At 61.7% G+C, this 26,599-nt stretch overlaps 1 protein-coding gene across 3 annotated transcripts in view; it reads left to right on the forward strand.

The window, feature by feature from the left end:
• Positions 1-26,599, forward strand: part of PDE8B (phosphodiesterase 8B) — a 163,770-nt gene that overhangs the window by 100,239 nt on the left and 36,932 nt on the right. For all 3 annotated transcript variants that reach the window (XM_070056304.1, XM_070056301.1, XM_070056303.1), the window contains exons 3-7: positions 1,705-1,895; positions 8,840-8,899; positions 10,700-10,757; positions 16,020-16,108; positions 24,318-24,396. In XM_070056304.1, coding sequence (XP_069912405.1) covers positions 1,705-1,895; positions 8,840-8,899; positions 10,700-10,757; positions 16,020-16,108; positions 24,318-24,396 — 477 coding nt within the window. The remainder of the gene's footprint in view (positions 1-1,704; positions 1,896-8,839; positions 8,900-10,699; positions 10,758-16,019; positions 16,109-24,317; positions 24,397-26,599) is intronic.

Here is a 26,599-nt window from a genome sequence, read left to right on the forward strand (position 1 = left end):
GGTCAGCAGTGTCTGTCCCAGGGCCCGGCAGGGCAGCAGAGCTGTGTTCTTCCCATGGGAGTTATGTGTAGGGGCCCAGTGGCGTCAGGGACGCGAACGTCTTGCTTGGAAATCATCACTCAGCGTATGATGAGAGGCGGGAGGTTCTGTGCCTACAGACCGAGTCTCCCACGTCCGGGGCTGTGGCTTCTGGCACAGACCTGGCGTTTCTCACTGTGGCTCGTGTGCCGATGCTGTGGTCTGAAGGCTTTGCTCCTCCTGTTCAAGTCCGCACTGCTGTGTGTTCGCTCCTCTTGCGGGGCCACCTCCCGTTTCTTCCTGGAAGAGAGAAGAACGTTGCCCGAGTGAGGCCCGTCCAGAGCGCCGTGGGCCGCGGAGCAACAGAGCCCGGCCCGGTGAGCCCCGGGAAGGGGCTGCCCCGCGTGCCCCTTGCGTGTGCTCGCCGGCCCCCCGCTGAGGAGAGCGTGTCAGAGCCGCTGAAACGTGATGGTGGAGAAAAGGGAAGTGAGTCCCAGTGCCGAGCGCGTGGTGCGTGTGGTGGACTCCGCCCTTCAGCCGAGCGGGGAGCTGCTGGTGAGGCTTGGTACCGAGCGCCCGCCTGCCTTGTTCTGAAGGAGAGCTGTTTGCTTCGCAGGTGCATACGGGTGGGACGACCGTACCCGGATTCCCACCGTGAGCAGCAGAGTTAGGGAGGTGGGGAGGGGTCGACGTGTGCCCTGGGCGGGCGCCAGGTGCTGCGTCTCTGACCTTCTTCTTGTCCGTGCACTTGCCGGTTTCTGTCACTCGGTATTTTCCAAGTGGGATGGTGGTGGCGGGACGAGTTTGGTTTGTTTCCGCGCTGTGGCTGATGCTGCCGTTGGCTTCAGAGCCCTTGGGATGACTGCCAGCCCTTGTCTTCCCAGGCACAAGGCAGGAGAGGGCGCTGGAGCATCTCCGGTGTTTCCTCAATGCTGAGCACTGCCCTGTTTCGCCCCCCACTGATGGCTGGGTCTCTGCTCTCCCGGCCAGAGGGCTGTGCTGCGTTTCCCAGAAGGCTCAGCAGGTGCAAGCTGAGCAGAGGCAGGAGGTGCCGGCCTGGCCTGGGCTGCAGGGAGGGCGGCGAGGCTGGGACTGAGACTAGAGAAGCCAACTGGAGTGAGCCAGCGCCCCGCTGCAGGCAGTGGGAGGGCTGGCTCTGCCTTCCCGGGGTGGGAGGGGGATGCAGGGAAGCGTGGACAGCACGGCTGCTCTCTTTCCGGCGCCTGGGCTGCGGCCCAGAGAAGCAGGTTCTCCTCCTCCTCGTTCTGTCGCCTTCCTGCTCCTTGTTTGGCAAAGGTTGAGTGTTGGCTTCGTCTCCAAGGTCGACTTCCCTTCCGTGGCTGCGTCGTCCTTGGCGTTTTGGTGCTGCGGTCTGAGACTGCAGGGACGTCAGCCGACACCACCTGCCCGGGGTCCAGGCACGTGCACGCGAGTCGCCTAAGTGTTGTTGATGGTTTTACTCATAACAGGCTCCTGGGGCTGCAGCTAGTGACGGTCACCCGTGATAACAGCGCCCAGAATACCCTGTCCTGCAGGCCAGAGGGGAAATGACCTGTGCAGAGGCCGCGTGGCCAGTGCAGCTGGCACGGGCGTGAGTCTGGGAGGCCCCGCAGGCGCCGCTCGTGGCCGGAACGCCGCGGGCTGTTGCTGACGGCCACCGTCGGGACACTGTGTCCTGTGTTGCAGGTGCTGCTGATCTTCGCGAAGGAAGACAGTCAGAGCGCCGGCTTCTGGGGGGCCTGCGACAGGGCCGGCTACACGTGCAGCGTCGCCCGCACGCCCGAGGCAGCCCTGCAGTGCTTCCTGGACAAGCACCACGAGATCATCGTCATCGACCACAGGCAGACGCGCAGCTTCGACGCAGAGGCCGTGTGCAGGTGCCTCCGTGGTCCAGTGTGCTCACGCGTGCCCATTGGGGGGTGCCTCCGTGGTCCAGCGTGCTCACACGTGTCTATTGGGGGGTGCCTTCCATAATCAGTGTGCTCACGCGTGTCCATTGAGGGTGCCTTCCATAATCAGTGTGCTCACACGTGTCCATTGGGTGTGCCTTCTGTGGTTCAGCATGCTCACACGTGTCTGTTGGGGATGTCTTCCATGGTTCAGTGTGCTCACACGTGTCCGTTGGGGGGTGCCCTCCATGATCACTGTGCCTCACAGACATGTCGTCTTGGCGGGTGCCTTCCATGACGTATGTTTCACACGTGTCCACTCAGTAGCGGTGTTCTGTGATTCAGTGTGTTGCACACAGACCTGTTTAGCACCATAAATGTAGATTTGCTTGCACAGAGACTTCAAAAATTCACGGAAAATGGAGTTAGGGATAAATTTTGAGGTGCGCACGTAGTTTCTCAGAGCACGTATTGATCTTCGTGGTTCCATCTGCGTGACCTGTTGGAAGGGATCGCCTGGTGCCTTTAGTTCCTACGGGGGTGTGAAGACGCGGGCTGCTGCCTCCACGCGGTGCTCCGTGAGAACCGTGGCTGTTCCTGCCTTTCCCGTTCCGCTCGTTTGGGCTGCACGGGGTTTGGAGCTGTGAGCTGGGCTCACGTGACATCGGGGTGTGCCCCTTCCCACCCCGGGTGTTGCTGGTAGACAGCACTAAAATCCATTCAGTTCTTCTTTTTTTAAATTTATTTATTTATTTTATTTGAGGGGCAGAGTGGCAGAGAGAAACCGTCCATCTGCTAGGTCACTCACCACGTGATGGCAACAGCTGGGGTAAGGCCAGGCCTAAGCCAGCAGCCTGGAACTCCTTCCTGATCTCTGACATGGGTGCGGGGCCCAAGCCCTCGGGCCGTCCTCCGCTGCTTCCCAGCACGTGAGCAGGGCGTGGATCGGAAGTGGAGCATCCAGGGCTCGGACCGGCGCCCACGTGGGTGCAGCTTCACCCAACACACGCACCTCTTGTCACACAGGCAGAGTTTGGATTGGAGCTGTGTATTTTCATCTCATTATTCTGTTCCAAAGTGAGCATCAGAAATGTGTGAAATGTGGATTTTGCTTTGCTTGACACAGACCGGCAGGGAGGGGAGGCAGCCACACTGCAGTGGGGAGGGTCCCTGCCCGCGTTCACAGGAGGCCCCGCCCTGACGGGAAGCACCTGCCACTCACAGGAGGTGCGGTCCCGGTCCGTGGCAGCTGACCAGGCCTCTGAGCAGCCGCTGAGAGCCGCCCTAGGCATCGCGCATTAGACGCTGGAGTGGACCGCAGTCCAGTCCCTGTGGAGCTGGAGCGTCCGGAGCGTGGGGCAGGGGAGTGGAAGTGGAGACGTGGCGTCTCGGCCTTCGTCTCCTGGGCGGGACTTAAGGTGGGAATTAGAGTGACAGCGGCTTCTGCCCCATGCCCTGACGGTTTTCAGCTTCCCAGGGCGCATGCTTGAACACCAGCCGCACGTCCTTTAACGGTCTAGTGGACTCAGCGTTCGGGGCTGTTTTGTATTGGGAAATCTGGTTAAGCGGGTTTTGGAGTGGAACTCGGCCCCATAGGACTCCATGTCTCTCATGGCCTTCGCCGGCCACTCAGGTGGCTTTGCCATCTGTCCCGACCTGTGCACACACAGAGGACAGTCTCAGCTGGGCCTCAGGCCGTCCGTCTCGTACCTGTGGTCCCTGTGCACACACACAGGACGCTGTCAGCCGGGTCCTGGGCCATCCGTCCCGTCCCTGTGCACACACACAGGACGCTATCAGCCGGGCCTCAGGCCATCCATCCCATTCTGTATACACAAGGAGGGTCTAAGCCGGGTCCTGGGCCATCCGTCCTATCCCTGGGCACACACACAGGACGCTCTCAGCCAGGTCTTGGTCCATCCGTCTGTCCCTGTGCACACACACAGGACAGTCCCAACGTGTCCTGGGCCATCTGTCCCGTCCCTGTGCACACACACAGGACAGTCCCAGCCGGGTCCTGGGCCATCTGTCCCATCCCTGTGCACATACACACAGGACAGTCCCAGCCGGGTCCTGGGCCATCCATCCTGTCCCTGTACACACACATACAAGACGGTCCCAACCAGTTCCTGGGCCATCCTCCCATCCCTGTACACACTCACAGGAAGGTCTCAGCCAGGTCCTGGGCCACCCGTCCTGTCCCTGTGCACACATACAGGATGGTCCCGTCCGCGTCCTGGGCCTTCCGTCCAGTCCCTGTGCACACACACAGGAAGGTCTCTGCCGCCTCCTGGGCCATCCGTCACGTCCCTGTGCACACACACAGGACGGACTCAGCCGGGCCTCAGGCCATCCGTCTTGAACCTGTGGTCCGTGTGCACACACACAGGAAGGTCTCAGCTGGGTCCTGGACCGTCCGTCCCTTCCCTGTGCACACACACAGGAAGGTCTCAGCCGGGTCCTGGGCCATCCGTCCCGTCCCTGTGCACACACACAGGACGCTCTCAGCCGGGTCTTGGTCCATCCGTCCATCCCTGTGCAAACACACAGGACAGTCCCAGCGTGTCCTGGGCCATACATCCCATCCCTGTGCATGCAAAGGAAGGTCTCGGCCGCATCCTGGCCATCCGTCCCATCCCTGTGCACACACAGGACGCTCTCACCCGGGCCTCGGGCCATCCTCCGGTCCCTGTGCACACACACAGGACGCTCTCAGCCGGGTCTTTGTCCATCCGTCCGTCCTTGTGCAAACACACAGGACGGTTCCAGCGTGCCCTGGGCCATCTGTCCCGTCCCTGTGCACACACAGGAGGGTCTCAGCCACGTCCTGGGCCATCCGTCCCATCCCTGTGCACACAGGACGCTCTCAGCCTGGCCTCAGGCCATACGTCCCGTCCCTGTGTACATCAGGACAGTCTAAGCCGGGCATCAGGCCACCTGTCCCGTCCCTGTGCACACACATACAGGACGGTCCCAACCGGTTCCTGGGCCATCCGTCCCGTCCCTGTACACACACACAGGACGCTCTCAGCCGGGTCCTAGGCCATCCGTCTGGTCCCTTGCACACACACAGGAAGGTGTCAGCTGCCTCCTGGGCCATCCATCACGTCCCTGTGCACACAGGACGCTCTCAGCCGGACCTCAGGTCACCCGTCCCATCCCTGTGCACACACACAGGACGCTCCCAGCCGGGTCCTGGGCCATTTGTCCCGTCCCTGTGCACACACACAGGATGGTCCCAGCCGGGTCCTGGGCCATTTGTCCCATCCCTGTGCACACACACAGGACGTTCTCAGCCGAGCCTCAGACCATCCGTCCCGTCCCTGTGCACACATAAGGGACGGTCCTAGCCGGGTCCTGGGCCATCCGTCCCCTCCCTGTGCACACAGGACACTCTTAGCAGGGCCTCAGGCCATCCATCCTGTTTTGTGTACACATAGGAGGGTCTCAGCTGGGTCCTGGGCCATCCGTCCCCTCCCTGTGCACACAGGACACTCTTAGCCGGGCCTCAGGCCATCCATCCTGTTTTGTGTACACATAGGAGGGTCTCAGCCGGGTCCTGGGCCATCCGTCCCGTCCCTGTGCACACATAAGGGAAGGTCCCAGCGTGTCCTGGGCCATCCTCCCATCCCTGTACACACTCACAGGAAGGTCTCAGCCAGGTCCTGGGCCACCCGTCCCGTCCCTGTGCACACATATAGGATGGTCCCGGCCGTCTCCTTGGCCATCCGTCCCGTCCCTGTGCACACACACAGGATGGTACCAGCGTGTCCTGGGCCATCCGTCCCGTCCCTGTGCACACACACAGGATGCTCTCAGTCGCGTCCTGGGCCTTCCGTCCTGTCTCTGTGCACACACACAGGACGGTCTCAGCCGGGCCTCAGGCCGTCCGTCTCGAACCTGTGGTCCCTGCGCACACACACAAGAAGGTCTCAGCCGGGTCCTGGACCGTCCTTCCCGTCCTTGTGCACACAAACAGGACGCTCTAGGCCAGGCCTCAGGCCATCCATCCCGTTCTGCGTACACACAGGAACGTCTCAGCCGCGTCCTGGGCCATCCGTCCTGTCCCTGTGCACACACACAGGAACGTCTCAGCCGGGTCCTGGGCCATCCGTCCCGTCCCTGTGCACACACACAGGAACGTCTCAGCCGGGTCCTGGGCCATCCGTCCCGTCCCTGTGCACACAGACAGGACGGTCTCAGCCGGGTCCTGGGCCATCTGTCCCATCCCTGTGCACACAAACAGGACGGTCTCAGCTGGGCCTCAGACCATCTGTCCCGTCACTGTGGTCCCTGTGCACACACACAGGAAGGTCTCAGACGGGTCCTGGGCCATCCGTCCCGTCCCTGTGCACACACACAGGAACGTCTCAGCCGGGTCCTGGCCCATTGTCCCGTCCCTGTGCACACACACAGGAACGTTTCAGCCGCGTCCTGGGCCATCCGTCCCGTCCCTGTGCACACACACAGGACGTTCTCAGCCGGGCCTCAGACCATCTGTCCCGTCACTGTGGTCCCTGTGCACACACACAGGAAGGTCTCAGACGGGTCCTGGGACATCCGTCCTGTCCCTGTGCACACACACAGGACGGTCCCAGCCAGGTCCTGGGCCATCCGTCCTGTCCCTGTGCACACACACAGGAAGGTCTCAGCCAGGTCCTGGGCCATCCCTCCTGTCCCTGTGCACACACACAGGATGGTCTCAGCCGGGTCCTGGCCCATCTGTCCCGTCCCTGTGCACACACAGAGGAAGGTCTCAGTCAGGTCCTGGGCCATCTGTCCCGTCCCTTTGCACACAAACAGGACGGTCTCAGCCGGGTCCAGGGCCTTCCGTCCCGTCCCTGTGCACACATACAGGACGGTCCAAGCCGGGTCCAGGGCCATCCAACCCGTCCATTTGCACACACACAGGACGGTCCCAGCCGGATCCTGGGCCATCCGTCCCGTCCCGGTGCACAGATACAGGATGGTCCCAGCTGGATCCAGGGCCGTCCGTCCCGTCCCTGTGCACACATACAGGACACTCTCAGCAGGGTCCTGGCCCATCTGTCCCGTCCCTGTGCACACACAGAGGAAGGTCTCAGCCGGGTCCTGGGCCATCCGTCCCATCCCTGTGCACACACAGGAAGGTCTCAGCCGACCCTGGGGGCAGATGCCCTGTTTCAGAGCCGAGTTTCCCGCTCCCTGCAGTGGAGGACGTCTGGCTTGATTGGCGGAGAAGAGGTGACGACGCCAGTGCACACGGGAGTCACGTGTGCAGAGACCCTCAGCAGACTGCTCGGCTGCAGACACACACTCCCCACTCCCTGAGGCTGGGGGAGGGGTGGCACACATTCCAGCAGAGTGCATCTGTCACTGTCGTGCGCACCCTGGATCCCGGCTTGTGGAATAGACTCGACCTTGACTCCCAGGGACCCCGTGGTCTCTGCAGCTGGGGAGGGGTCTGGGTCCCTCTCTGGGGAGGAGAGAGGAGGGAGACAGCTGCAGGAAGCAGTGGGAGCAGCAGCCCCCAGACTGCGCTCAGCCCACCCTGCGAGTTCCCTCTTGCTGCCTCGAGCCTCGTCCCCGGCCCTGGAATGTGGCCGCCGGGCCCTCGACGGCGTCCTGGGGTCAGGGAGGCAGAGGAGGGTGAGGAGCGCGGTGCCTGTCCTCGGCTCAGGCTCCTGCAGCCCCCGGCATCGCGTTCCGGAGGTGCCGGCTGAATGCCTGCTCCGAGGGGTGCCGAGACGGGTGAGCCACGCAGCTGTGCAGGGCCCGCCGGGCATGAGGCCTGGCCCGGAGCAGCGCTTCCAAACGCCGTCACTCACAGACCCCGCACCCCGCACCCCCAGCCCCAGCCGGTAGCTGATGCTTTTCCCGAGCCTGCAGCCGCACAGGACACGGTCCCGAGGAGCAGGAAGTAGAACAGGCACCTTGCGTGTGAAAGGTCAGGGCATTTTGGGGTGAAGAGTGTGCACCAGGGACGGGCACTGCGGCACAGCGGGTTAATGCTGCGCTTGGGACGCAGTGTCCCACATCGGAGTGCAGGTTCCAGTCCTGGCCGCTCCGCTTCTGATGCAGCTTCCTGCTAACCCTCCTGGGGGGCCCCTGGATGGAGTTCCTGGCTCCTGGCTTGCGCCGGCCCTGGCTGTTATAGCATGCTGAGTGTGACCCGGCAGGTGGACGACAGCTCTCGTTTCCCAGCAGAGCAGCGGGAGTGCCTGCCTGTGAGAGGAGCGCGGTGCAGGCCCCGCCACCGCTGGCCGGGGGACGGTTCTGCTCCTGCCTCGAGGCCCAGAGTGAGCAGCGTGCTCATTGCGGGGGGCTCAGGTTCCTACACCTCAGACCCTGGCTCCCCGTGGTCCAGCAGTGACAGCCCTCCCTGTCCCGAGGCGCTGGGTCCTCTCAGTTCCCCGTGGTGGCCCCAGCACAGCAAGTGTGGCTGCACGGCGACAGCCTGTCTGTTGCCCTCCCCGATGCTGTGCTGTTGAAAGCTAGGCACAGACAACAGGAGCAGGGACCAGCGCCGGCTGCCCTTTGTCCCCTGGCGTCCCCTGCGCCTCTGTGTGCCCCTGCCGGTGAGGGCTGTGGCCGTCCCACTCAAGTCAGCGTCCTGAGCCATCTGACCCGACCCGAGCAGCCCCCCATGAGGAAAGCGGAACCCAGCTCTAGGACACAGCACCGCCAACCGTCGGCCAAACACATGGAACTCCAGCGGATCGGCCTGTTTGTTTAAAGGGGAGGACGGGCGGGTCTCACCTTGGGTGATGGCCTGGGGGATTCACAGCGACCGCTCTGCCGTGCCGAGGCTGTCCTCACGCCCTGTGCTGCTCTGTGCCTGTCCTTACGCTCTGTGCTGCGCGTGTGTCCAGACGTTCCCTCCAGCGAGGGATCTGAGCCTGTGCCGTCAGGGCCGGCGCCGCCCCCGTCTGACTGGACCCTTCTCCTTGCAGGTCGATCCGGGCCACAAACCCCTCGGAGCACACGGTGATCCTCGCGGTGGCGTCCCAGGCGTAAGCGCTGGCTCACCCCCCCCCCACCCCCGCCCCCGGCCGGGAGGGCGTTCCCTTGCAAGCCCTTGTCTCCTGGTGTCTGAGCTCACGGAGGACGCACGGCCCGGGTGCCTGGTGCCCCGGTACCAGCGTCCGAGGTTGCCGGGGGCTTTGCTTGCGGGGTTACCGCTGTTCCCATGCTCACCCAACTTCAGGGGGAAGGCGTTTGCTGTGGGGGGGGCGTCTGGGAGGAACGTCCTGTGGGGGTTTATGGGAAGGGGCTTACTCCACACGTGGGCGGGCACAGGGGTGCCTGCGTGAATGAGGGCAGCAGCGGTTATGCCGGGTTGGATGGGACAAAGGGACTCGGGGCTGAGGCGCTGCTCTCCGGGTTTGTGGTAGGAAATGAGGAGTCAGCAGAAGTGGGGGGTGCAGGAGGCTGCAGGGGTCCAGCTCTTCGTGAGAAGCAGAACTGCTGAGGTCCCCTGATGGCTGTTGTGAGCTTCAGAGAGGAGACCACTCGACCAGGACCCGGGGCCCGTGGGCTTGGCCCCGTTGCTGCGCTTGGAACGGGCGCGGGTTCTGCAGGGGGCAGTGGGGAAGGCAGAACACACACAGGAAGGGGCAGGGCCGCTCCAGACAGGGTCCCACCGTCTGCCCAGCAGGGGGTCGCACTCCCCCGCTCACCCCTTCAGGACTCCTGCCTGCACTCCCCTCCCCTCCCCTCCCCTCCCCTCCCCTCCCAGGGTCTCCTCCTGGGAGCTCCCTGTCCTTGAGCCTGAGCTGCCCTGGGCTGGGGTCCAGAGAAAGTGAGGGAGCCGCCCACGGTGGGCGATGAGACCCCAGGGCGGTGACTGGGGGAGCTGAGACGTGCGGCCAGCCGCCTCCTGCCCTCTCTCCGGGCTCTGGGTCTTGGACACAAGGCGTGCCAGGCCACAGGGGCCAGGAGTAACGCTCCCGTGTTGCTCCTCTAGCAGAACCACGTGCCTTCCTTAGCCAGTGCGGGTTACGGGATCCCCTTTGCCTGTGCTTCCCCTGTTAGAGGACAAGAGCAGTGAGTACAGATGAGCGGCAGCCCCCTCCCCCCATCCTGCCCTCCCTCACACCTGTCTCTGTACCCTCTCAGTCTGGCTCTCCGGGCAGTGGGACCTGGAGCTGCTGCAGGGAGGCGGGGAGTGGGGGCAGCCTTCCCTGCAGGCAGGGGTCTGTGTTAGGAGTTTTCCGCCTGTGTTCTGTCTGTGTTTCTACCCAACCCTTGTCTTCCACTGCTGCTCCCTGATGTGGGGGTGTGTCCCCCATGTTAGCCGTGAGCTGTCTCGGGTTCTTTCTCACTCTGGCGATGGCCCAGTGACCCACGCTTGCACCTGCACTCAGACTGAAGTGGTGAGACTCGGCCCCAGGCTCAGTGGAAGACACCGTCTCAGGAAATAGTCTGCAGGATATGTTTTCCTTCGCCCCCCCGGACCCCTGCGACGCCTGGCTTGCCTCTGGCTGAGGGGCCCTGACACTGTGGGGAGTGGGACCCAGCTCGGGCCTGGGCTGGGACCTATGCTCCCAGCAGGCTTTGCGGCAGCGGTGTCAGGATGAGCGATGCACCTGCCGTGTCCCTTCCGGGGCCTGCTCCACACACTCCCTCAGCTGCTGTGTCCTCCAGTGCGGTGCGTTCTGTGCATCTCGGAGGCAGGCGTGGGGTCCGAGTCCCTGGAGGCAGCCCTGCCCCACGTCCCGGCCAGGAAGTCACCTTGGGGGCCAGCGCCCTCCCCGGGTTCCGGATGTGGAGCTGGCTCCTGTCTGCTGAGTGACGCTTCTGCTCTGCTGCAGATCCGATGACCACGAAGAGGCCTCTGTCCTCCCTCTCCTCCACGCGGGCTTCAATCGGGTACGTACGACCCCCACCCCTCGGAGGACTGTCGGGGGCCCGAGCCCCGGGGCTGCGAGGGAAAGGTGCTGCCCACACTTTCACCTTGTCCTCTCGTAGCCTCCCTTGCCTCACAGCCCACGTGTGATGCCACGTAAACTCACCTTACCGGTCTCGGGCCACATCTGGTAGTCCCACCATCATCTCGCAGTTGTCCATCCAGTCGTGAGCTGTGACAGGGGTGTATGTGTGTGTGTGTGTGTGTGTGGTGACACTGCATGAGTCCTCCAAGGCAGCACTCGGGGCTGGTGTGCACAGGACCCAGCCAGAGCTGACGCACTGGGCACAGCCCCGTGACAGCCAAGGACATCCTGTGACCTGGTTCACGCCGTAGCCCCCAGCAAAGGACGGGCTGCCGAGTGACAGCTGTGAGAGAACACCAGTGTAGGACTGGTTATGCCCAGGAGGTCGCCCAGGAGCTCGGTACCTGTGCTTTCTTGGGTCCCGCCACAGGTGCTGGCCTGGAGGCAAAGCTGTGTGTGTAGAGATGGGAGGGAATTTTGAAGGAAGTGGAAGGGGTGGGAACAGGTTACCAAAGCATGTGTGTTCAAAGGAAGTATAACTTAGAGTATGAAAACAAGCTCCCCTTGTACAAGACCTGCTTGTTTAATTAAGAGGCACTGTTACAGAGAGAGAGGGGGGGGCTTTCGACTGCCGCACAGTGGCTGGAGCTGGGCTGACCGAAGCCAGGAGCTTCCTCCTGCTTGGGTGCAGGGGCTCGAGCACCCAGGCACTTGCGCTGCTTTCCCAGGCTGTAGCAGAGAGCTGGACGGGAAGTGGAGCAGCCGGGACCCACGTAACAGGATGCCTGCACTGCACCTTGGCTTGCCCTGTGTGCCAGGGCGCGGCTCCAGATAACAGGTTCTTGGAGGGGAGGCCCTGGCTTCGAACGTGTGAACCCTGCACGGCAAGTGTTTCAGTACTGCCGTTAGAGAAGGGAAAGGCCCCCTTTGGAGCACAGCGGGGCAGGCCCACGGCTGGCTTGGGCAGCATTTGCTGTCTGACGACTGATGTCACGCGCGGAGAACTCCCGGCTCAGACAGATGTCCACACGGAGAACTCTGAGTGACGCCGACGCCCAGTGTGGACACGGAGCGGCTGAGCCCGCAGACTCCCAGCCGGCCGCTCACGGGCTGCCCTGCCTGTGTGGCTCCTCTGCCGGAGGTTCGGGACTCGGAGACGGAGATGCGGTGCAGTGTGTTCACAGCGGTGCCGGCGTGCCTGGCGGCTTCAGAGAGCTGCTGTGGGTGCTTTAAGCAGCGGTGCCCCGCAGCCTGCGCTGACCCCGGCCCTCGGCTTGTAGACCCTGGAGCAGCAGATAGTGCCGTGCTCGGCTGTGCTCCCGCGTGGGCCTGGCTCTGTGCTCGTAGTCCCGGGCGGCCCTGTGCGTTTCTGGGTGGGGCTGAGTGGCTCTGGTGATCCGTGTTCGTGGCCGGTGGGTTTGGAGGCGGCATAGTTTGTAGGGACAGCGTCTGGGGCAGAGGCTGAGGGCCGGTGCTCCTGATGGGATTTAGCACAGCAACTGTGTTTCCTTTCCACGGCTTTGCAGCCTGTGCACCGCTGAACGCAGCATCCGCCACGCAAAAACAGCCCCCCGTGGGGGTCTGGGGCCCGGTCAAGGCCATGGACCAGGGCAGCCGGGTGTCCCTGCAGCGGCTCTGCCTGACCGCTGAGCCACAGGATCGGCGTGCTGAGCGCCACGCGGCTTTTCTCCTTTTTTAGACGTAATCCTGCCTTGGCAGCTCTCTCCCCGAGCGCCGTCCAAATGTGCCAGCCGCTCCAGCCTTGGTGAGGTGGCTCCCGTTGTATCACGGCATCTGCGAAGCCCGGCCCTGGATTGGCAGGCAGCGGGCCAGCGCTGCAGGCTCTGGTCCTGAATGCGATCCAGGAACAGCCTGTGCCGTAAAACACGCCATAGTGACTCCCTTGAAGCTGGCCGAGCCGCACACACAGGGCTGGCGGTGCCAAGGCTGCGCCCGGCTGGGCCCGTGAGAAGCCGGCGCCGCAGCAAAGTTTGCCTCTGTCTGTCAGGCCTGGGGGTGCCTCTCCCTCTGTGGGAAACGATGCTTACGGCATTCGGCGAGGACGTGGGGGGCTCTGCCTGGGTGCGGGGCCGGCTGCGGCAGCTGTGGGCGTGGCTTGCCTGCACGGGCTCCGAGAGGAGGAAGCCGGCCACGAGTGACCGTCTCTGAGGCCCAGTGCCAGGAGGGCGTCTTCCCTCCGGCCGCAGGTTTTGCTGTGTTCTCCGTTCTCATGGCGAGGGGCGTGGCTCCCAGCACCCTGGCTGCCAGGGCTCCCAGTCGTGCCGAGGGCAGAGACCCCGCACATCGCTGCGGCTCCGTGTCTCTGTGAGGCGTCGGCTGGCGACACTCAGGCGTGGTACGGTTGTGCTCGCTGTCCTCTCCAGGACCCACGTCCTCAGCGCTTGAGCCTCCCGGAGGATGGCGTGGGGATCGCACACGCCTAAGCAGGCCTGCTGCAGACGGGCAGCCGCCTATACGGTACCCACAGAGCCCAGGCCAGCGTGAGTGCAAAGTGAGCGGTGGCGTGGCTTGGGGGTGGACACGGACACGCACCTGTCTCCGGTGCAGGTGCCGCTTTCGGCCCGCACGCTTCCTGCTCACTGTTGGTGAAGCCGTGTCTGGGGACCCCACCGGTGGAGGCCCGCTGGCCGTGCAGGTCGCCTGTCTGGGAGCTTGGCTGGAACCTCACCATGTTTATCCTTGCTGTGGATAAGGGGAGCGAGTCTCCCTCCCTGTGTGGTAGGCTTCCCGCTTCCCCTAGCACGTCCCTCACCCAGACGCCGGGGACCAGAGGCCCAGGGACGGCGAAGGGCTATGCAGGAGTCCGTGGGGGAAGCCGTCGCTCCTGATGTGTGGGGTCTGAGAGAGTGTGAGTGCGACTCTGTGTATAGGGGTGTGTGTGTGTGTGAGTGCATGGATGTGAGCGTGTGTATGTGTGAGTATGGGTGTGTGGAATGTGAGAGTGCGAGTGTGGCTGTATATGCGGGTGTGTGTGTGAGTGCATGGAGTGTGAGCATGTGTATGTGTGTGTATGGATGCGTGGAATGTAAGAGTGCGAGTGTGACTGGGTGTGTGGGTGTGTGTATGGGTGTGTGGAGTGAGTGTTGCGAGTGTGACTATATGTGGGTGTGTGTGTGGGTGTGTGTGTATTTGTGGGTGTGTGGAGTGTGTGTGCGAGTGTGACTGTATATGCGCGTGTGTGTATATTTGTGGGTGTGTAGAGTTTGAGTGCTTCTGAGAGTCTGTATGCACTGCTGTGTGGGACTTTGTGGAGGGTGTGAGTGTGTGAGTATATTGTGAGTGTGTATTTGTAGGTCTGTGCGGGCTGTGTATTGCATCTCTAAGTCTGGAGTATGTGGGTGTGTGAAAGTCTGCACTGCTGTGTATCTGAGATAATGTGTGTTCTATGTGTATGAATGCGTGTATTGTGAGTGTGCATAAGTAAGTCTGTGGGTTGTGTGTGAGTATTGTGAGTGTGTATCTGGAGTATGTGAGTGTAAGGGTGTATTGTGAGTGTGTATGTGAAGTCTGTGTGTGAGTATTGTGAGTGTGTAAGTCTGGCTGTGTGAGTACTGTGAGTGTGTATTGTGGAGTGTGAGTGTGTAAGAAGGTATATCTTATAAGTGTGGAGTATGCATATGTGTGAGTGTGTAACAGTGTATTGCGAGTGTGTGTGGAGTGAGTGTATTGAGTGTGTAACAGTGCATTATGAGTGTATATGGTGTAAATGTGGGGTGTGCGTATGTGTGGAGTGTATGTAAAAGTGTATTGTGACTGTGTATCTTGGGAGTGACTGTTGGGTGTGCGTGTGTGTGAGTGTGTATGAGCGTGACTGTGTGAAGAGCGAGCCCCACTGCCCCTGGCCTGCTTGGTTGGAGGAACCCTAGCAAGTGCGTCTGCGCCCAGCCCTGGTTCTGCGCTCTGCTGATCTGGAGACAGAAGCAGGCGACCCGACAGTCAGGAATCCTCTTCTTGCAGTCAGGAATCCTCGTCCCACACTAAGCAAAAAGCAAACTGAACAGTTTGCTTAGCCACACGCTTAGAGAGTTTGGCGTGATGTGTGTTTGTGTAGATTGAAATGCAAGCCTAAGAAGAATTGTCCTTCAGTCTGTTTCCTGACTGCTTATTACCTGCTGTTTTTCCTGACTCCACCGTTTGCTGTGAAGTTTTGTCTTGTTCATGCTAGAAAGGTGCTCCGTTTACGGTATTTCCTGCTCTAGTAATACAGTACATGGTGGTAGGTGCAAACAATACTTGGGGGTCAGCACCAGGTTAGACCACCACCTGGGACGCCCCATCCTACACTGCAGTGAGTGTGTGTGTGGTGTGTGTGGGTGTGAGTATGCGTGTGCCCATCCTACACTGCAGTGAGTGTGTGCGGTGTGTGTGGGTGTGAGTATGCGTGTGCCCATCCTACACTGCAGTGTGTATGTGGTGTGTGTGGGTTTGTGTGAGTACGTGTGTGCTGTCCTACCCTGCAGTGGTATGTGTGGGTGTGTGTATGTGTGTGCCCGTCCTACCCTGCAGTGGGTGGTGCCCGTGCACACATGTCAGCCCGCCCATGGTGCCCATGTACACACGGTGTGAGCCTGCCCTTTGTACCCATGCACATGAGATGTCAGCCTGCACCTTGTGTCAGTGCACACCACGTGTCAGCCTACCCCCATACCCGTGCACACCAGATGTCAGCCTGCACCTTGTGTCAGTGCACACCAGGTGTCAGCCCGCCCAGTGCCCGTGCACACCGGGTGTCAGCCCGCCCCTTGTACCCGTGCACACCGGGTGTCGCCCCGCCCGTCATGCCCTTCCCCGCCTCTGATCCGGGGGTTGCCTTGTCTCTGGCCTCTGCACGTAAGTTCCACTCCCTTGTGGGGCGCAGCGCAGGAGTAACAGCAGAGGGCAGGTGTGGTTTTGTGAGTCACGTCAGTGCCACAGGGAGCCGGGAGAGGTCTGCGGACAGCGCAGCTGGGGGCGGTTTTCGCCCTGGTGTGTTTATCCCAGGGACGTGTACCCGGCCTCTGTTGGGGGCAGGGACGTGTGCGGCGTCGCCTGCCCCGATGTCCCGGATGCTGGAGCACTCGGCCAGCTCCTGGTTCTGTCTGGAGTTCTCACGCAGCAGTCAGGGAACCCGCAGGGCAGCGCGCGCTCTGCAACTCAGCGTGGCCGCGTGCCCCTCACTGCCCCTCTGCTTTCCTCCCAGAGGTTCGTGGAGAACAGCAGCGTGACCGCCTGCTACAACGAGCTCATCCAGATCGGGCACGGGGAGGTCCGCTCGCAGTTCAAGCTACGGTGAGTGACGGGGCGGCGTGCACGCGCAGCGTCCACACGTGCTCTCAGTCCACAGCGCTCACACGCATGACGTCCACATGTGCTCACACGCATGACGTCCACACGTGCTCCCATGTCCACACATGCTCACAGTCCACACGTGCTCACCTGTCCACATGTGCTCACAGTCCACACGTGTTCACACATCCACAGTGCTCACAGTCCCCACATGCTCACACGCATGACGTCCACACGTGCTCACATGGCCACACATGCTCACAGTCCACACGTGCTCACAGTGCTCCCATGTCCACACGTGCTCCCATGTCCACACATGCTCACAGTCCACACGTGCTCACAGTGCTCCCATGTCCACACATGCTCACACGCATGACGTCCACACGCACTCTCAGTCCACAGCGCGCACACACGCTACGTCCACACGCGCTCTCAGTCCACACGCGCTCTCAGTCCACAGCGCTCACATGTCCACACATGCTCACACGCATGACGTCCACACGTGCTCACATGGCCACACATGCTCAAAGTCCACATGCTCTCACATGTCCACACATGCTCACAGTCCACACACGGTCACCTGTCCACACACACAGTCCACACGTGCTCACAGTCCACAGTGCTCAGTCCACAGTGCTCACATGTCCACACGTGTTCACATGTCCACATGTGCTCACAGTGCTCACATGTCCACACATGCTCACAGTCCACACACGCTCACATGTCCACACATGCTCACAGTCCACACGTGCTCACACGTGTGACATCCATACTTGCTCACACTCCACACGTGCTCACAGTCCACACGTGCTCAGTCCACAGTGCTCACATTTCCACACGTGTTCACATGTCCACATGTGCTCACAGTGCTCCCATGTCCACACATGCTCACATGTCCACACGTGCTCAGCCCACAGTGCTCACATGTCCACACGTGTTCACACATCCACACATGCTCACACACACAGTGTCCACACATGCTCCCATATCTACACGTGCTCACATGTCCACGTTTGTTCACACATCCACGCGTGCTCACACATCCACACATGCTCACACACACAGTGTCCACACATGCTCACAAGTCCACACGTGCTCACAAGTCCACATTTGTTCACACGTATGGCGTCTGCACATCCCCACATGTCCACATGTCCTCACGTGTCCACGCGTCCAAACGTGCTCACAGGTGACGGCGAGTGACACCATGTGACACCAACAGGAGGCGCCGGTTCTGTAGTCACCAGGCTGATGGGTGCTGTTCACAGCCGAGTCCCGGGGTGTCGGCTGTTGGCGGGTAGCGGTAAACAGTGGGGTCTGTGCCGGGGCTCCCTGGGTGGCGTGGGATCAGCTGTTAGTGTTTCCTCCTTTGACTGAATTTTCCATGATTTGCTGTTATTTGGAACCTTGCAGCTTAGGGAAAGGTTTCATTTTGTACAGTTAGGCTGGGTTGGTGCAAGCTCGGAGGCTGCTTCCTGGGGCCGTGCCTGGACTGTGGGCATGGGGCAGCCCGAGGTGCGGGTGTTTGTGGTGCTGCCAGTGTTGCTGTGCACCTGCCGGCTGTCTCCCGGGGCCGGCGAGTGGCTTTGCGGTTATGTGGCGCTGTAGCCTCCGCCCACGCTCTTGACCGGACGGGCTTTCCCGGGGCCCGGCTGGGGCAGGATGCCGGGCTCGGTTCCGTCTGCCTCAGGGCCCACCTGCGTGTCAGCGTCCTCGCTCCTGCCTGGGCTGTGCAGGCTCCACCCTGGCCTGCCGATTGGACCCTGGAGAGCCGGGCAGGGGGCAGCTCCTGTCGCCTGTTCCCAGCAGCTCCAGGGCTGGCGGAGGCCCAGCGGTCCCTGCCCCGCCTGGCGCTGCCCCCGGGAGCCCGGTCGGCTCTGGCTCAGCACAGGAGGAGGAAGGGGAGTGCGTGGCAGCTGTGAATCCTCCCTTGCGCGTTATTCTTGCGCTCAGAGGTGCCGAGAGCCGATTCAACTTGTCCTGCGTCCTTGGAAGCCTGCGGATCGCAGGAGCCCAGGACCGGGGAGGGGGCGCTGTCGCCTTCCAGCGGCTCCGAGCTCTGAGCAGTCGCACGGGGACAGCAGTCGCTTTCTTAGGTGGAAACTGTGAGAAAAGGGTGTCGGAGCAGTGGGAACTCGGGGGTTTTAAAGCCTCCGGTGAGGAAAGTTGCCGGAGACTTCAGTGAACACCCAAGCCTCTTTGTACCTGTGTGTTTATTGGCTTCAGCAAACTTCATAGATGTTTCTAGAAAACAGCATCGCCCTTCTTCGGTATCCTGTGGCTTTAACCCTCGTGTCCTGTGGCTGATGCCTGGGAGTCTCTAGTTGTCTGAGGGCACCAGGACTTGGTGAGTTCGCGTAGGTTTTTCGGTCATAAAGAGAGTTAGAAAGAGAGGTTTGCAGTGTTTTCTGTCTTCCCCGCGCATTGGCCAGAGTGGGGCACCAGCAGTGCGACACCTCACTGTCAGCCAAGTCCCCCACCCTGGCGGGAAGTGTGACAGCGAGGGAGGGCCGGGTGCCGCAGGGCCGGGCTCAGCGACGTTAGGGGCCCTTGTCCAGCCTGAGCGGGGCAGAGGCAGGCCTGGCAGTGTGCGGTCAGCCGCGAGCATGGCCAGCAGGAGCAGGTGGGCGTGCTGCTGGCATCCGCTCAGACGCCGGGCGCACAGGCCTGCTCGGGGCCTCCTGGGCTCAGGCCTGTTTGTGTCCAAGCTCCCGACACCTGGGGGCCTACGGCTCCTCGGCCTCACTGCCTGGAGCTGCTTTGGAGAGCTGGGCTGGCAGTTGAAGTCCTAGTGAGTCGGCTCACCCTGTGAGTGCAGGCCAGTGTAGACCTGAGCTGGGACGGCCATGGCCCGGGAGGGAGGGTTTGCCTGGTGCACCAGTCCTCTCGCCTGCTGTACCGGCCTCAGCTGTTGCTTTTGGGCTGTTCTGACGCCGTCTCACCCAGGCCATCTCCCTGGGGTGTGCGTGTGCAAACGTGGGCGTGGCTTCACTCTGCCTGGTCTGCCACACCCTCCCTGGGCTCTTAGGGCATTCAAGGACACTGGGGCATCCCCCCGTGCTGGTGGGGGCAGACAGCTGCGGCGTTTCCTGCGGACTGGAAGGTGAGGCTCCCACGTCCGCAGTGCCAGAATAATTGTGGTCTGATCTGCAAAGCTGTTCGCGACAGTCCCACCCCGGCTGCAGCTCAGTGTGTGCCGGCACTGCCGTGTGCACAGGCAGCCTGCGCCATGGGCTGGCGCCCAGGGCTCAAGGTAGACACGTGTGTGCGGACCGTATTTTTATTTCACTAGGGTTGTAGGCGCCGGATCTGTGCTCCCATGTGAAGGTTGCATGACGTACAATGGCTTTCAGAGGCGCAGGAACTAAGCCGCGTGCCCACGTCTGTCTGGTGAGCTCTGCTGGACAGCGGGATGCGTGAGACAGTCTGTGGTCACCTGGGCCAGGTGATGACCGTTTCCCTCCTCGTGTGCCTGCGCCTCTCTCAGGACAAGACCTCGTGGACCTACAGCACAGGGGATGCTTGGGCCAGAGCAGTGCTAGCTGTTCCACCTGTGAGTCGGTCAAGGAGCTAGGCCCGAACCGCCGTGCTCACTTTACTCCAGGTCTTAAGGCAGCCGCAGCCCTCAATGTTAGAGATAATCAACACTTCGACTGGGCAGAGCCCTGTTCTATGGAACACAGCATCGTTCCGTATCGGCAGGTGTCTCCAGGAGCTTGGTCCTCACCGGGGCCCTGTGTGGCAGCCAGCGTTAGAGCAGAGGCAGCCGACTGCATGAAGAGACCAGCCCCCGGGTTCGTGCTCCAGCCCCTGCACCGTGACCGAACCCCCCACCCCGGCCGCGCACCCCCCACCCCGGCCTCGCACCCCCGACCCCGGCCTCGCACCCCCCACCCTGGCCTCGCACCCCCCACCCCGGCCTCGCACCCTTGCCCCAGCCCCCTGCACCGTGTCCCAACCCCCCACCCCGGCCGCGCACCCCCCACCCCGGCCGCGCACCCTTGCCCCAGCCCCTGCACCGTGACCCAACCCCCACCCCGGCCTCGCACCCTTGCCCCAGCCCCCTGCACCGTGACCCAACCCCCACCCCGGCCTCGCACCCATGTCCCAGCCCCCCACCCCGGCCTCGCACCCCCCACCCCGGCCGCGCACCCTTGCCCCAGCCCCTGCACCGTGACCCAGCCCCCCACCCCGGCCGCGCACCCTTGTCCCAGCCAGCGGTGGTGCGAGTCCAGGTGCTGTCACACCTCCCGCCTCGTGCACCCCGGACTGTGCTGCAGTTTGGACCATTTTCAGAATCTTCTCCCGCAGGCTACCACTTTGCCCCGCCCATTCCTTGTTCCAGGTGGCCCTGGTGTGTGTGTGTGTGTGTGTGTATGTGTGTGCATGTGTGTATCTCTGGGCACACACGTGTGTGTGCATGTGTGCGTGCTGTCTTGATGCCGTCCGTGTAGAGTACTTAGGAAGGGACGCGGGATCTGTCGCCCAGCCTCCCGGCCACAGCCGAGACGAAGAGCTGAGAGCCTCGGGGGCTCTGAGCCCCCAGAGCGCCCAGTGTGCTCGCGTGCATCCGCTCCCTGTCGTCACATGGGACCGTTTGTGGGCCTCACGCCCCGTGCCTGGAGAATCCACGTCCCCCCTGGGACCACGGAGCCCCCGAGAGGGCGCAGGACGGGGGCCGCCGTGCCCGTTCCCCGTGAGTTTCTACGTTTGGTCACCTTTCCTTCCCGGGGGCTTCTGTTCTCAGTTTTGCAGCTTCTTCACCCAAAGGCCACAAAAGTAGACGTGTGAGAGGCAGACTTAAGTGGTTTCCAAGAACAGGAAATTAGCAAGCGTGGGTTCTTATGCCTGATGATGTGAAAAATTAATGCGAGCGATTAAGCTCCGCACTCCAGGACAGGGCTGGAATTGATGGCCTCGCTTCGGGGTGGGTTTCTTTGAACAGAACACCAGATGGAAGAGACTGGAAGCCCAGGTAGACTCGGCGCTGGGGAGTGCTTGTCCCTGGGAGCAGTCGTCCCCGGCCACTCCGGGATCCCGGGTGCTCCGTGCTGTTGGCGTCAGTGACGGTCGGAGGCTTCGTGAACGGCCGTCAGGAATGTTGACAGGAGGTTCTGGGGGTTGCATTTAGGGACTCATGTCAAGGCAGTCTCTGTGGTACGAGAACAGGGTTCTCTGATGCACCTGTTCGTGTCGTGGTGGGGACTTGGGGTGCTCCAAGTAAAAGGCTTCAGCAAGAGAGGGTTCACCGCTTGGTGAAATGTGCCAAGCGCCCATCGTCCAGCTCTCCCGGGGAGCTCTGTGCCCCCAGATGTGTCTGCCAGCCGGCAAGAGCTGGGCCCAGTTTGGACCGGGTGCCTGCAAGTGCTTCCCATGAGCCCTTGCTTCCTCCCGTGAGGCCGTGCGGGCAACTCTGGAGTCTGGTCAGGTCTTACTCATTGTCCTGATTTTGCAGATGCAGGGGTGGGAACGGGGCAGTGCCCAGTTCACATGGCTGGACTTGAGCAGTTTACTTAGTTTTACAAAAGATTTGTCTACTTCAAAAGTCACAGTTAGAGAGGGATCTTCCATCCTCTGGTTTGCTTCCCAGATAACCCCAATGGCCAGCACCAGGCCAGGCGGAACTCGGAAGCCAGGAGCTTCATCTGGGTGTCCCACGCGGGTGCAGGTGCCCAAGCACTTGGGCCATCCTCCACTGCCTTCCCAGGCCACAGCAGAGAGCTGGATCAGAAGTGGAGCTGCCAGGACGTGAACCCGAACCCATACGGGGTGCCAGCACTGCAGGTGGTGGCTTTACCCCCTGAGACCCTGGACAATTTACATAAACAGGAGCTGCACCCGGGGTGTGGGCTGCGGGCAGGCAGGCAGTGTTCCCTGCTCTGCTCACCGAGTCCCGAGCCCTTAGCGGGCAGGCGTCTCACCGTGCGACCACGCGGACACTGGTCTTCCCCGGCCGAGACCTCGGCTGCGCACATGGGCCGCCAGGCCGCCTCTGAGGACGTCGGGGCGGCGTCTCGGGTGTGCGTACCAGTAACGATCGGCGGCGGCTCACTTTTCACCCAAGACCTGAGGAAACAGGAACACTACTCGGAGTTCTCATGGACAGTATCGAGGGCCAGGTGTCGAATCCTCGTGGGGTCTCTGGGCTCCGTGAAATGCCTCACAGAAGCGGTTTCGACCCTTAGACACCCGTGAAGTGCGGATGGTTGTGTGCATTTCATAGATGAGCACAGGGCCAGTGAAGGCGAACTGCGTGGTCCCGTAACTGGAAAGAGGCAGCGCCGCCCCCGGGAGTAGTTAGGCTTCCTTTAGGACGAGGAAAAGCAACCTTGTGACTGCTTTACAAGAAACGTGAGTCCATGGCCGGCGCCGCGGCTCACTAGGCTAATCCTCCGCCTTGCAGCGCCGGCACACCGGGTTCTAGTCCCGGTCGGGGCGCCGGATTCTGTCCCGGTTGCCCCTCTTCCAGGCCAGCTCTCTGCTGTGGCCCGGGAGTGCAGTGGAGGATGGCCCAGGTGCTTGGGCCCTGCACCCCATGGGAGACCAGGAGAAGCACCTGGCTCCTGCCATCGGATCAGCGCGGTGCGCCAGCCGCGGCGGCCATTGGAGGGTGAACCAACGGCAAAAGGAAGACCTTTCTCTCTGTCTTTCTCTCTCACTGTACACTCTGCCTGTCAAAAAAAAAAAAAAAACGTGAGTCCAGGGAATCGGCCGCCTCTGCTCCTCCTGTGGTGTTGGGACGCCTTCGTGGGATTCTTTGAATAAGTCACAGACGCTCGCCGCACGCTTGTTGTTGAACAAGGGGCTGCGTTTGTTGAGAATCTGACTGCAAAGTTCCAGCAATGGCGAGGAACGGCCCGGGCACATGGCCCGGCAGGGGCTGCATGGGCGCCGAGCCTGGACTCTGCCTGTTCCCCTGCGGCTGCGCCGGGCGCGTGGCCGGGAGCCAGGAGCCCCGGGAAGGAGGAAGTGAGGAGGCGTTGCTGCGTGCGCTGTGACGGGCAGGCGGCCTCCCGGGGGGGTGGGGGGGGTGCTGATGAGCAGCTCCTTGTGGACAGGACTTCTCCGTGAGCATTCTGGACCAAGGGCACCATGATAGGGCTTCCAGGACTGTCTCCTCCCCTCGGCTGTCCTGGGTCACGGCTGAGGTTGGCGCAGCACCTTGGCAAGGTCTGGAAGAGTGTGTGGTTGACCGTCCGTCTTTGGGTAGCGTGTTCACAGAAGTATCTTCTGGTGCCGGCGCTGTGGCGTAGCAGGTGAAGCCGCCACCTGCAGTGCTGGCATCCCATATGGGTGCTGGTTCGAGTCCCAGCTGCTCCACTTCCCATCCAGCTCTCTGCTATGGCCTGGGAAAGCAGTGGAAGATGGCCCAGGTCCTTGGGCCCCTGCACCCGCGTGGGCTCCTGGCTTCGAATCAGCACAGTTCAGGCTGCTGCGGACACCTGGGGAGTGAACCAGTGGATGGAGGACCTCTCTCTCTCTCTGCCTCTCTTTCTCTCTCTGTGTAACTCTGACTTTCAAATACAATGAATAAATCTTAAAAAACAAGTATCTGCTGCGGCTTGTGGGTTGAGGTTCAAAGACTGCTCTTTCCCCCCTTGTCTGTTTAGGCTCACTGTCCCCAAATCTCTTCCAGGGCGGGGGGAGTGTTTAAGAACAGGAGTGTATGGCTCATGGTTCTGGACTGCCAGCAGGTTCCCAGGTGTCCCGCGAGGACTGGTGGCACAGGTGGACTGCCGCTGTGTGCTCGCATGGCTCCTGAGCAGGGGCGCCGGCTGTGTGCTCCCATGACACCTGTGCCAGGCCCTGGCTGTGTGCTCACGTGGCTCCCAGGCGGGGCGCTCACTGTGTGCTTCCGTGGCGGGGGGGGGGCGCTCACTGCAGCCTCTTGGATGTGGTTTCACGTGGAAACCACGCGGCATCGTCAGCTCCCAGGGCTCCTTCTCAGTGCTGTCCTGCGGGCGTGAGGTTCCCACACGGACCCTGGAGCAGGCCCCGCATTTAGGCCACAAGAACAGCAAGTGGCAGGACTTTAATGAATCCAGCATTAGTTGATCTGTCACACAGCAGACGGAATGCAACTTTGTAAATGTGTTTTAGTTTATTGAGTTTTTAATAGGTTCCGTAGAGTTCATGGAATTCTGAGAATGTAATGATGGTTTTTAGGAAAGGACTAACGTCGGTTTCTGTTTTTGCTTTTTGCACCTCTCAGGGCCTGTAATTCGGTGTTCACCGCCTTAGACCACTGTCACGAAGCCATAGAGATAACGAGCGACGACCACGTGATTCAGGTAGGACGGGCCCCGCATCCGCTCCAGGCGCTTCCTGCGCTGCGGGTCCTCTAGGGAGGAGAGGAGCGCGTGGGAGGCAGACTGCAGACTGGGCCGAGAGGCGCCTGTTCGGTACAGAACAGAGAGGCTGCGTTTGCATCGGGCCTGCCATTCCCCGCGGAGACGGGGGAAACCTGAGAAAGCCCGTGAAGACGGGTGTGCAGAGCAGTCAGTCACTATGGAGTGAACGCCTACAGACACCCATAGACACCCACGGAAGCCGAGTGTTCTCCAAGGTGCTCATTAAGGGAGGGCTTCACAGAGTTCTGGAAATGCGTATCGTGCACAAACTGCGTGAATTTGTCAACTTTCTGCAGATCAAACAAAAAAAATGCAACTCCACTTCCCACGGGCTTTGTAATTCCCTCACACCTGCCTGCACTTCATGTTTCGTATTCTGACTACAAAGCCCTTAGAGTAACGGCATCTTCAAGAAAAGTATGTGTGTCGCGGAGAACCTGACTGAAATAGGACAGCTTCGGTGACTGAGAAAGACACAGTAGCTGTGCCAGGTGCTCAGAGCTGCGGCTAAGACACCCGCACCCGCGTCGGAGAGCCTAGGTTTCATATCCGGCTCCACCCCGGCTCCAGCTTCCTGCTAACACACGCCCCGGAAGACAGCACCGGTGACTCTGGTGATGGGGGTCCTGTCAGCCACACGGGGACCCAGATTGAGTCCTGGGCTCCTGGCCGGGTCCTGGCCGGGTCCTGGCCATTGGCAGGCACTGGGGAGGATGGGAAGGCACACGGGAGCATTGTCCTTCTCGCCGCCTCTCCTTCAGAAACACATAAATCACGTGAGAGGCCCCGCCCTGTAGACTGGCCGCCAGGCGCTGGCTCCGTGGCAGAGCGGCCGAGCAGCCATCAGCGCCCAGGGCCCCGCAGCAGGAGCCCGCAGCTGTGTCTCGGGCCTCTCGGGCTCACGCAGACTGCATCACTGTCCCCAGGGCTCCTGTGAGGGTGAGGAGAGTGAGGCCCTTGGAGGCCGGCAGCCCAGGTCAGAGCCAGAGCACACAGTGGTGCCTGCCTCCCGGACCTGCCGCCCACCTCCCCTCCAACTCGGGTGCCCCTCAGAGGGCACCTGGAGGCTTCCTCTCCTTGCTGACCGTCCCTGGCCCCCTGCCCATGCCGTGGAGAGTGTCCGACGTGGTTCCCTCCCAGAGCCCGCGGGATGAGGCCGCAGCAGGATCTCACTAGGGCACGGTGCTGCCCGTCTGGCAGAGGTGGGGCCGGCCTCCTGTGTCAGGTGAACTTGAACTGCAGGACAAGGCTCCATAGCCCGTTGCTCAGGGCACCGCCTGGTGCTTCCTACTGCAATGAACGAGCACTCGGAAAAACAAGGCCCGAGCGAGGGAAGGAGGCAGACTGGACAGGGGGTGTTGTACGTACTGGAGGGGGCGCTCATGACCCTGTGCTGTGCACGCCGAGGGTGGGCCTCCGTGGGTGGGCTATTGGCTGCCTGCTCCTGCTGGCCACCAGCGTCTTCCCCGGATGAGGAGCTGGGCACCTGCTGTGAGCCCCACTGCACAGTGGGTCACAGCACGCAGAGTTTAGGAGTGGTATCTCTGTGTCTGTATGTCCGTCCATCCGTCCGTCCATACAGCCATCCAGTCTCCCTCCCTGCCTCCATCTGTCTCAGCTACCCGCATGTTGGTTTTAGAACATGACACGGCGCTTCCCCAGTTCCAGGCACATTTTAAGCCTCCTGTCCCCACTCGAATATTCCGTGTAGCAGTCCTGAGTGTGGTGCTACTGTCGCAGCCGTGTCACAGATGGGAACCTGGGAGGAATGGAGAGGGAAGGTTGCTTGCCTGCGGTGACTTAGCTTGGCCTTGGCTAGGATTTGAACTTGGTGCCGGGTCTTACCTGTGGTTTCTGCTGATTTCCAAAGTCCAGGAACCGTGGCATGAAAGAGGCCGTGAGTTCTAATCACGTACGCAGCCTCACAGGGAACGCAGAGCATACACACGGGAGGATGACTGAGGGGTGGCCTTCATGCCTCCTCACATGGTGCCTGGGTTCAGTCCCCGGCTCCAGCTCCAGACGCCAGCGCCTGCTGATGGTTGCCCCGGGGAGCAGCGGTGACGGGTCTCTGTTAGGCACAGGGGAGACCTGAGTCAAGTTCCTGGCTCCCAGCTTCCACCTGGCTCAGCCGCAGCCAGTG

This window comes from Oryctolagus cuniculus, chromosome 14 (assembly GCF_964237555.1).
Source record: "Oryctolagus cuniculus chromosome 14, mOryCun1.1, whole genome shotgun sequence".
NCBI classification, from domain to species: domain Eukaryota; kingdom Metazoa; phylum Chordata; class Mammalia; order Lagomorpha; family Leporidae; genus Oryctolagus; species Oryctolagus cuniculus.